Raw genomic sequence first — 12,279 nt, forward strand, 5'->3', positions numbered from 1 at the left:
GTAAAATTTAAAAAGGGCATGAAAAAAATATTACCAAATCCTGGGCCCAATTATTAACCTAAATTACCAAACCTTGGGCCAATATTATTTTCTAAAAATCTAGTGACAATCGAAAGTGAAAAATAAGGATATATGTGGTTGTCATTAACATTCATTATGTCACTACCTTACAAGACTTCCATAAGAAACTTTCATAGCGCTTCTTCGAAAAATGATATAATAGAACATCACAGCTTAACTAATGACTTGAATCTGGACCGATTTTTCCAAAATTTATTAATGTAAAATCTTCTCCTACATTCCCCCCCCCCCATGTGTTTTTATAAATTGTCATTTTTTAAGTAAATACTCAATTTTTCTTGAACAACTAATTACTAAGTATTTTAATTACCATGCCATTACCCTATTCACTTGTTATGTCTGGTGGTTAAGAAAACCAAGAGCTCAAGTACTCTGTGACACTCCCCCTCAAAACGGCAAATCCATTTGTCACTAAACCTGAATGCTAAGCCGTTGGTAATTTTTAAACCAATTTAATAAATGGAAACTAAAATCGAAACTTAATACTTGAAATCAGTCTTAATGATAAAAACTAACGAAATTAGAAAAGTTTCACCTACCTAAAACAAGCGCTTCCACTTCTGCTTCATCTTTGCCATATTCATTTTCAGCTACAAGAGTGTAAGTTCCATTGTCATCCCTCCTACACTTGCGCACAACGATCTTAGTGCTGTATTCTTCATTGATGATTTTAATACGACTGTCTGCTTCCAAAACACTTCCCCTTAATGACCAAGTCATTGTCGGTGGAGGTTCACCAATAACATTTGCTGTGAAGTTGAAGGAATGGCCAGCTTTCACTCGGACCTTATTTAGGGTGGAACGATCGATTTTGGGTGCCACTATTAAAAGAGGAAAAATCAACGAATGAAGATTTATGTGTGAAAGATAAAAGTGAAAAAACGCTTATTTTATGCATTTTATAAATCATATTAATTATAATTTTATTTAAGATTTCAGTCAATATTTTGTAAAGTTTATACAATTAACTGATTAAAATTATAAATTATCATAAAAAGTAACAAATTAAGAGTTATAACAAACTTTCTGATTTCTAAAAAGCAAAAGGAAAGTTTTGCGTGCAATATGCATTTATGCTACACAATATTTTTTTTTTTTTTGTACATTAGAAATATGCAACTGTGGTAATTGCTATTTGTACTTATTATTCTGTAAACCATTACTCAAGGAGGATTTGGATACTTTAAAAATTTATTGAGGATTGGAAATGCAGGCGCACAGGTAAATTAAAAAAAACAAACAAATTATAGCTTTCATTTTTCTTCGAAAAGAGTAACTTTTTATTTGCTGGTTACTAGCAATCATTGTCACATGTCCTAGTGGCAAATAATGATCAGTTTGCTTGATGATAAGTATAATGTTTTTTTACTTAATTGCACTTTTTTTAATTGGATACTCAGGTTTATCTGTTCCCTGAAGAGTCCTTTCAAAGCTACACCTTTTACTTAATAAGGATACCAAGATGAATGATTTGAAATCTTTGGTGGAATGTTTTATATCCAGGAATGAAAAATTATTTACAGAATAAAAAATGAAAGAACCACTGAATATGAAAATTCCAAAGATAGCAATAAATTATTATTTTCAGTTACAATAAATTCTTGTGAAATATGGTTCCAATTCAAAATATTTAAATCAATATACATATTGTATGATTCTTTCATGAAAACAATAAGATATTTAAGAGTCTCCTCACAAGAATTTTTTTGAGCCTAACAAACAGTAAAAGAAATAAACTAACTATAAAAAAAGATTAGTTTTTAATTAAGATATTCTATTTCTTTTATATTTCATTTAGTATTATGCAGTTTAAGAAAATAAATAAACAGAGCATAAACTAAATAATTAAAGTCATCTAAATAATCTCATCAAAAATAAGAAAAATATATTTATAAGATACACTTACATCTCCTGGGTTTGGCAATACATGGTGGTGTTTCATTACTTGGCTCACCAGGACCAGCTTTATTGACAGCTTTTACACGGAATTCATAAGCTTGACCTTGCACTAAATCAGAAACTGATGCTGTAGTCTGATCAGCTGGAACCTCAATAGCCTTTTCCCAATTTCCCAATTTGTCTTTAACTTCTATTAAGTAACCAGTAATGGGAGATCCACCATCACTTTCAGGAGCTGTCCACTTAAGGTCAATGTGGTCCTTGTCCCAATCAGTAACCTTCAGATCACCTGGTTTTCCAGGTTCATCTAAAAAGATATACACAGTTTTTTGTTGTTGTTTTTTAAATTTATGGAATGGTATATGAGTTCTACAAATTTTTTTTACTGATAGTTTCAGTTATAATAAATAAAAGTATATAAAAATTGTATGGAAACCACCTAATAAAAGCTGAACAAATAAAATAAAAGTTATTGTATAGTAGAATTTTTGCATGAATTTTATAAATTCATAATACATTTTGAATTTTATTAAAATTTGGGAGCATCAATCTTAAAACAAATTTCATTAATTAAGATTATGAAGAAAAAAATGTATAAAGCAATGAACAATGAATTGCTTGTGTATTAAAGTTTTATAAATATAATAATATAATAAATAATTTTTTTATAAATATAATAAAATAAACCAAATTGTTATTGAAGGTTTTATTTAAAATTCAAAATTTACCAAATGGATTCTTTGCTACTATGGAGTCAGTTGTTTCCAGTGGTTCAGATTCACCTTCTTTGTTTAATGCACGGACACGGAACTTGTATTTCTTCCCAGGAGTTAAACCAGTAACTTCCATAGCTATAAAATATTCAAGATACAATGATAAACTAAATTATTGTAAAAATTTCATTAGATATTTCAATTTATTCAATAAAATTGAAAAACAAAGGAATTATAGTTTCAGTTAAAGTAATTTAGCAACATCTCTCTCCCTCTTTTTATAGCAGAAACAGAACAGTTTGTCAAGAAACCAAATGTTTATTTACCAGGATCTTTTGTTTTTCCAACAGGAACCCATTTTCCTGTTTCTTCGTCCATCTTCTCAACCAAATAACCTTCCAGAGGTACACCTCCATCGTCCTTTGGTCTTTTCCATTTCAACTTACAGCCTTCTTTGTGCACATCTGACACAGCAAGAGGACCTTCTGGTGCAGCTGGTTTGTCTGAAAGGAAAATAATTCAATCAAAGTCTTTATAATTAAAAAAATTAATTTATCAGTATTATACTGTTTTTGATGAGAATTTACAGAATAGTTCAATAATGGTATTTCAAAAAATTACCAGCAATCACTGAATAATAATCTATGTTAATAATACATATAAATAAATTATAATCCCACATAGCTGAATAAACATCACAAGGTAATATATGGAATGAATTGTTATTTTCTATATCAGACTTAATAAAGTAAAATAAGAAATGATTATCGGCAAAAACATTTAAATTAAAAAAAATGAATATAAAAATATTGGGTTATTTCTTTTTAATTAACTTAAGTTTTATTTCCAACAATAAAATAAATAATAAAGCATATCTATATAAACAATATTTCCTTAAGATTAAGAAGGACATTAAAAAATTATTTAAAGCAATATATTTTTGAAATTTACAATTCACTGAAAAGAATTATTCTAAAAATTGTAATTTAATTAATTTCAGCAAATTTTACTAAACAAAATAAAATATTACCTTGTACATTGACAATAACATTTGCACTATCTCTTCCTGAACTGTTAGTAGCAGTAATGATGAACTTTCCACTCTCAGCTCTTGTGGCTCTTCTTATAACTAATTTTGTGTTATAATCTTCGTTGGTCAAAATAATTCTGTCTTCAGACGGCTTGATTTCAATGTCATTTATTGTCCAGATCTTAGTCGGAGGAGGTTCGCCAATTATATTGACATCAAATTTAATTGTTTGTCCAGCCTTAATTGTAATGTCATTAAGATTCCTCCTGTCAATTTGTGGAGCCACTAAAATAGAAATGAAAGTCATTAGAATAATTTAAAATTCAGTCAGATTAACTCTAATAGCAAATACCCAACTTTAATACCAAATTATCATAAAGCTTCTAAGCAATAAAAACATATTACTTCAATATAATGTTGGATTACATGCTATATGTTCTATTGCAAATGGTTAGTGCATAAAAAAAAATGCAAATAATTTTTATTTGTAGAAATGGATTACAATTGACAATAAACATGGAGATTTGTTAGTAAATTCTTTTTTGTTTTCTTTTTTTTTTTTGATATTATAGTACCTAACGATGATTATGGCTTTACCACTGCTAGTAATTTTTATAAGCATCAAAAACAGTAGAAATATTTTATTCTTAGATAATTGAAAAAAAAGGTGATGATTTTAAATATGATAAAAATGGATAATAGCATTTTCAATAACCTGAAAAATTCTACCAAGAAAGGGTTCGTTTAGAATATTTATCACTAAAACTGATTCCAATGATTATGAATTACTTTCAAAAGAAGAAAATAACAGATAATTAACCTTCTGAGGTTAGTTCTCTATACTAAAACGACACAAAAAGTATTTTGTTCCGACGGCAATTTTACATTACAACAAAATAAAAAAGACAGATATCTGAGTCAGTACTCCAGCCTACAAACTTACATATCACAATACATGTAGTTTGAAACATAGCAAAATATTTAATATACACTAAACCCAAAGACACGGTATAACCTTTGGTGAAATAGATATAGAACCAGAGGATTCAAAGCTAAAATCAAACTATCATAATACTCGCAATTAAAAAACAATTCAGAAAATAAAAGTTTTTTTAAACTGCTTTAGATATATTGCATTTTAAACCAATAATTGCTAAACCATTTAAGAACATAAGTTTATGATCACTAATTATTAAAATCATTACTACGCATCCTACCTAATTAAAAGATTAATATCTAAATATCCATATACATATACTCATTCTGACACTACTACACAAAATTTAAATTTAATATAGATTTTATGAATTAAAATAAATACAAAATGTTTTAAACACTCTTAATATTTTTTTAAATTCGGATACTTACAAAATCGTGGCTTAGCTGTCACAGTCCTCGAGGCTTCACTAGGTTCTCCTGGTCCAGCCTTGTTAACAGCTATTACTCGGAACTCATAATCCTTTCCTTCGATGAGGAAGGGAGCGGTACCTTTAGTTTGATCTCCTGGAACCTCAGCTGCTTTTTCCCACTTAGGAGAGCCCTTCTCTCGTTTCTCAATGATATAGTGGTTAATAGCAGAACCACCATCAGACTCTGGAGGCTTCCAAGCTAAATCAACATGGTCCTTATTCCAGTCAGTTGGTTCTGGAGTACTAGGTGCACCTGGTGGATCTATTGGGTAAAAGAAATAGCAATAATAGTTTTTTTTCACCCTTGCAAATTCAGCTTTAATGAGTCTGTAATTAAATATTTTACTAAAGTAATGATGACTACTTTTAAAAACCTAACAACAGTCATGATTGAAAAATAAAAAATTCTGCGTAAAAATATTTTGTATTCTTTAATACTAAACTCCGGATTTGTGCCTTCCTCCATTAAATATTGTATTATTCTTAAGCAAACAAAACAATCCAAAAATTTCTCCCATTAAGAATGTATTATTCACCATGCCTATGATGTATCATTGATTATCTTTATGCTCACGATGCTTTCAGAAATGCCTTGTTAAAATAATTCATTGATAATAATTTCTTATATTTTTGATATTTAGTGATGCATTATGTGGAAAATATAACACAGAAGATAAATAGATAAGTATATGTTATTGCATGATTATATTATAAATAATATAATCATAATTTGCCATCACTATCCAGTGAATAGTTTTCTCGAGTAAAATATTGAAAAAATAACATTGAATGTATTAAATGAAAAGTAAATCTTTTGTGATTCAGTTGATAAAATATGAATATGATTTTAAACTAAAAAAATATAATAAAATCAATTTTGTAAAACGCTTCAAATTTAGAGCAATATTTTATTGTTGAAATGCAAATATTGATTTTATTTGCTAAGTTATTATTTCTATGACAATTCTTATGAAATAGAAGTTTTTTATATGAAAATAATAAAATTCATAGGAGCTAATAGATTATTGTCTTACACAGATTATTTTGGAATTGTGCTGGAGAGAACGTTAATCTTAATTTAGACTTTCATACGTTATTTCTAGTGTATTTGATTACCATGATATAAATCCTAATAAAATATTTTTAGAAATAGCTATGGGAAAATATAGACTTTACAACATTTAAGATCTATTTTTAATGTACATTTTTCTGAAAAAGTGGTTACAATTTCTGGGATAAAATTATCATTTTACTTGCTAGATTACATATCTATGAACAACGATTTCAGCAGAAATAGTTACCATATGGATCTTTAGCAACAACAGGTGCGAAAGTTTCCAGAGGTTCTGATTCTCCTTCCTTATTAACAGCCTTAACTCTGAATTTGTATGATTTTCCTGGTGTCAGACCAGTAACTTCTCCTTCTGGAATATGTGTTTTAGCAACTGGTATCCATAAACCAGTTTCTGGATCTTCTTTTTCAATAATGTAACCTTCTAATGGTTCACCTCCATCATCTTTTGGTTTGTTCCACTTAAGTTTGCAGCCATGTTTATGAACATCAGATACAATGAGAGGGCCTTCTGGTTTAGCAGGTTTGGCTATAAAAATAAAGTTATAAATATGAAATTTTACAAATGGCATGTATCAAATGAGAAAGAAAACACATATAGAAGAATATTATTATTACTTCGAGGTGCATCATAACATTCCTATAATCAAGCAATACATTTTTTTCTAATCAGTAAATATTAGTTAAAAATTATAATTCAGAAGATATTCAATACAATGATATCAGCATAAACTAATAATTTAACATCATTTTTATATTATATTCAATAAATAGATGAAAATTATGTTATATTCAATCATAGATGAAAATTACTATGCTTTATCGTCGAATCAATGAAAAGAATTAAAGCAATATCTTTAACATAAAAAAGCAAGTGTGTGTGTGTAAAACAATTTTTAATTCGGCAGCACAATAATCCACCCAAAACAGCATATTAGTTATAGTCAAGATAAAAAAGTAATTAATAACATACCAAGAACAGATACTTCAACTTCTGCAATGTCTTCTCCATGGGCATTGTTTGCAATAATGCGGTAGAAACCAGCATCACCTCTTTGGGCCTTATCACAGACAAGTTTTGAATTATATGGAATGTTTGTTATGGTCAAGTCCAATCGTTCTCCAACTGGTTTGTCTTTTAATACCCAACGAACAGATGGAGGGGGTTCTCCTATAATTTTGACATCAAAATCGAAAGCTTGTCCAGCCTTGATGGTGATTGGATTCAAGTTTCGTCGATCGATTCTTGGAGCCACTGAAAATCAGAAATTGACATTAATTTACGAATTTGATAAATTTCTTTTACATACACATCAAAAGTGAACAGTGGAGGATTTCCAACTAGACAGCAATCTATGATGCTGGAAATAACGGCTGGCAGGTCGATTTTAAAAGCATTAGTAACCTAAATGCTAAATAAATAAATTTATAAAAATGTAAATTCAATGAATTCAAAAAGATTAGGATAATATTAGTCCATTCCAAGTATAAATTTTAAAGTTCCTATCTATTTCATTACATTCTTTTAAATATTATAGAATATTATAGACACAAAAATTTGCTTGGATATAAATATTTAGATGCCATGTACTCATAAAGCATAACAAATGATTATAAAATATATGCATTTTCTCAATGTTACAAAAAACATCTACTTAAAATAAATAATTTAATATGTTGAGCAAATTCAAAAATTTTTAAAAGATTAAATTGATAAATTAATTAAATGAAAGGTCTCATATCATAATTTGCATAAGGCAGAAAAACATCTGAATTGCCAGTGACAATGATGGATATTTCTTTTAAACAGTTACATAATAATTCATTTTTAAGCTAAAAATTATAATTTTTTTTAATTATAAATTCGAAACAAAAGGAATTGATACATCAAAATTTTTAGAATGAAATCAAAGGTTCAAGAAGCTTTTACCAGAACGGTTATTCACTAGATTGTAATAAAATTTTTTTTTTAAAAAAATTGTTCTTATTGTACACTGACATTTGGAAATTTTCATCATTATTGAAAATGAATAGAATATATCATTCTTTCCTTTTATATACAGCAGCACAAACACTGTTTCAACTTATAAATTTTTTTAATTACATTAAATAATAATTTAATTTTTATTTCAACCTTTTAAAAGCATTAACGAAGAGATGCTTTAAAATCTTAATTCATTTCATAGAATTTAAGAAAGCGCCAAAAACATTTTTTTTAACTTACATTTTCTTGGTTTTACAAGTACAGGTTTTGTGGCTTCGCTTGGCTCGCTAGGACCAGCGACATTGACAGCAATTAAACGGAACTGATAAGTTTCCCCATTCTCAAGTCCCTTGACTTTTGCAGAACGAGCATCACCATCAACAGAGGCACCTTTTGTCCATTGAGTTGAACCTTTACGTTTTTTCTCAATGACGTAACCAGTGATTGGTGCACCACCATCTTTAGTTGGAGCTGTCCATTCCAGTTGCACCATATCTTTATCCCAGTCTTTAACCTCAGGCACATTAGGCTGACTCGGAGGATCTGAGAAAAAATAAAAGAATATTAAATAAATTTTAAATATTTCAGTTATGTATTAAAGTACACATTTCTCTCCTGAAACACTGATTGTTTTATATATAAAAAATGCATCATGATTTAGATTTAAGATTCACATGATGATTTATCATTTTAAAAACTTACCAAAGGGATTTTTGGCAATGACTGGTTCAAAAGCATCTAATGGATCTGATTCTCCTTCAGCATTCACTGCTTTAACTCGGAACTTATATTCATGGCCTGATGAAGAAAAAAAAATGGAGCTCAACAACATATAAGATGCTGCAGTGGATGGTGAATTTCTTAATACATGCATTTAATAGATATAAGTATGAGCAGAAATATGATTTAAAAAATTTGAACTTAAATTGATTGTAATGTAAAAATTAACCAAGTTTAATGATTTAAAATTTGTAATGATTTTAATTCATGCTTTAGAATTAGTAGAATCAAGGCATGCAAGAAAGAAAAAAAAAACACACCTTATGATGAAAATATAAATATAAATGTTTAAATTTAAAATGTTATTTACTTAAGGAGCAACCAAAAAGAATTTTTACAAATCCTTCTAAAATAATTACTTCAGCATTACTAATTAAAATTATTTTAAAATCTGGTAAATTATCCTGCAAGAATTTATATTTTAGTTAATTTCTAATTTCAAAGTGTATAAACACATATTCTTCAAATGATTTTTTTAATATAAAATACATACTACTATCATTTAATAAAAGTAACTATTTCAAAGACTACTTAGTTTCAAAATTTAAGATTTAAAAATAGTAAAATTGCCAGACAACCAAAAACAAATCCAGTAAAAATAATAATAATAATAATAATAAGAGGAAATGTATTAAAACAATCTCAATTCCTTATTTTGTTCTTGCAATTAAACATTTTAATTTTAATGAGCTCGTTACAATTTCATATTAATTCAAAATAGAATAACCCAATATATTGTTCAGATATAGTTTGTTAAAACGAATGGCAATATATAAAATTTCAGGCAGATATTTTTGTAGTAATGCTAGTAACAGTTTGTAGTAAACACACCAATCAGAAGCAAATGCTATTTGCATACGTATTCACTCTTGTGTTTGTCATCTATATTTATGTTCACAATTTTTACATTTTAATTTGAGATTGGTCCTTCAATTTCTATCTTTATACTTATTTTTCATTTTTTTTTCTAACACTATGCTGGAAATTGCACTTTAACTAATTAATGTATGGGAAATTATTTAAAGATTAAAGGTTATTGTGTATGAAGCCGCACTTTATTTTCATGTTGATCACTTAAATGTTGATTTTCTGTAATTTTCAATAGCTTTTAAAAAAACTTGTTACTTAGTTATTTAATTTACAAATTTAGGATCAACTTTAAAAGAATGAAAGTCAAAGTAAATAATTTTTTGGATGCTGAATTTTAGAACTACAACTTAAAAGTTTTGACTGGAATAATGAATTTGTAATATGGAGTAATGAAATTATAAAATGACAAAGACGTTTCATAATTTTACATCAGCTATATAAACCTGAGACTAAATAGAAAGTACAGAAAAATTTCGTTCAACAAAATTATTCTACGAATCCATTTTATATGAACTGAAAATTCAAAGAGCAAATTTCAAAAAACTAACCAGGTTCCAGATTTCCAACTTCAATTTCAGGTCCTAGACTTCTGCCAACAGGTACCCAACGTCCAGTGGCTGTATCCATCTTTTCAACAGCATAGTGCTCCACAGGCACACCACCATCTTCTTCTGGTGGATTCCATTTCAGCTTGCATCCTTCAGCATGCACATCCGATATTTCAAGTGGGCCTTGAGGTGCGCCAGGTCGATCTAGTTAAGATTAAAAAATTAGTTGTACAATGATAACTAAATAGAAATAATAGAGCATTACATAAATTATTAATTACAGACTGTAATGAATACTGCAGTATTATGTGTACTGAATACTACTGCAATTTTAAGAAGTTGGCTTTTTCAATGTTTACTTATAAAGATTATAAACACAAATTCATTTGTAAAGATGGATATTGTTATGAATTGTAAAGTGAAAGTATTTTGACTTGACAATATATTTGGCAACATGGTGTAGTGAAATTTTCACTCATTTGTAAAATATTCGGAAATTTTTCAAGAATATATGAAGACTCTATGGCAATCGCCTAATAAGGAGCAGCTGTTATGCTTTCCTTGAGAAAACATGGCAGGTATTTTCTATCACTACGAAACTTTTGAATTTTGTCGTTAATCGGAGACATATCTGTGTAGTTTGATGAGATTTCTGAGTGAGCTAAATTTTACTATTGTAATTTATTGATTACTAGACTGTTTTAGCTGATTAACTGTAAATATTTGTAAATAACAACTATAAAGAAATTTCTGTTAGTGTCGGCTTATTTAAAATTCCTTTTCAATGCATTTTTGAGATTGGACTGTAATAATATATTAATATTATTTATATGCATTTTTGTTTGCCATTTTCAAAATAAAAATATAAGTAAAATATGAAAAAAAAGTAATATTTTTACCAAACAATTTATTTTATATTAGTTTATTTATACTGTTAATGACTGAGAATTTTTATTGCCCACTATTAGCACTGATTGAAGTAATGTAGAAAAAAAATCTATCTAAGCAAAGATAAACCTAAATAATAATTTGCGAATTCCACAAAATGTGAATGAAAAAAAAAAGTTTCCTAAACACCTATTCCTATTGAAATGACACCCATTCTCTAGAACTTTATTTCTTGCTTAAGGATTTAAAAAGAATCATAATTTTATTTCTTTAAAAAACTACATATATATAAATTAAAATTACACATCCGGAGATTATGCAAAAGGAATAAAAATCTAAAAGGGTTATATGACTACATAATTTTTGTGAATACTAACTAAAAATTTAAAATTTTAACATTATCAAATGTAAGCCTTCAATAAAGTCAATATATAAGTAATTTATATTATGTTCATGATTATAATAACAAAGAAAACTTACCTAATACCATTAGTTCAATTGTAGCTTCATCTGAACCAACACTGTTTTCAGCCTTAATTATATAAGTTCCAGTGTCTGTCTTATCACAGTTAATAATACTTAATTTTGTGCGATATGGCTCATTTTCTGTATTAATCTTTCCACCATCTTTCAAAGTGATGTTACCAATCATCCATGTTTTCTTCGGAGGTGGTTCACCAATGATCTTAACGTCAAATTTAATGCTCTGACTAGCATGAATGACGACATCCTTGATTGTGCTTCTGTCAATTTTAGGTGCCACTAAAAAGAAATTACAGTTTTAAAGGAAAAAGTCAATTCAACATCTAAGTTGAAAAAAATTCAGAAGAGAGAGAATCTCTTATAACATTTAAACTACCAAAGAGTAGGTAAAATCCTACTGATTTGATATTATTGATAAATTGTCTAAAATTTTATATTCAAATTCAAAAGAAGAAACTAACAAAAAAGTCAATTAAATTTGAATAAATGCATAATATTTCTATTGTTTAAATGATTTTTTTA

At 27.9% G+C, this 12,279-nt stretch overlaps 1 protein-coding gene across 1 annotated transcript in view; it reads right to left on the reverse strand.

Moving 5' to 3' along the window:
- LOC129983632 (twitchin-like) overlaps positions 1-12,279 on the reverse strand; it is a 124,233-nt gene that overhangs the window by 53,233 nt on the left and 58,721 nt on the right. The window contains exons 52-63 of the mRNA XM_056093167.1: positions 11,755-12,036; positions 10,387-10,590; positions 8,891-8,986; positions 8,429-8,731; positions 7,178-7,459; positions 6,434-6,733; positions 5,092-5,394; positions 3,724-4,008; positions 3,020-3,196; positions 2,709-2,831; positions 1,988-2,287; positions 621-902 (exon numbers count right to left, since the gene is read on the reverse strand). Coding sequence (XP_055949142.1) covers positions 621-902; positions 1,988-2,287; positions 2,709-2,831; positions 3,020-3,196; positions 3,724-4,008; positions 5,092-5,394; positions 6,434-6,733; positions 7,178-7,459; positions 8,429-8,731; positions 8,891-8,986; positions 10,387-10,590; positions 11,755-12,036 — 2,937 coding nt within the window. The remainder of the gene's footprint in view (positions 1-620; positions 903-1,987; positions 2,288-2,708; positions 2,832-3,019; positions 3,197-3,723; positions 4,009-5,091; positions 5,395-6,433; positions 6,734-7,177; positions 7,460-8,428; positions 8,732-8,890; positions 8,987-10,386; positions 10,591-11,754; positions 12,037-12,279) is intronic.

The sequence above is a fragment of the Argiope bruennichi genome, chromosome 9 (genome assembly GCF_947563725.1).
Source record: "Argiope bruennichi chromosome 9, qqArgBrue1.1, whole genome shotgun sequence".
In the NCBI taxonomy this organism is placed as follows: Eukaryota; Metazoa; Arthropoda; class Arachnida; order Araneae; family Araneidae; genus Argiope; species Argiope bruennichi.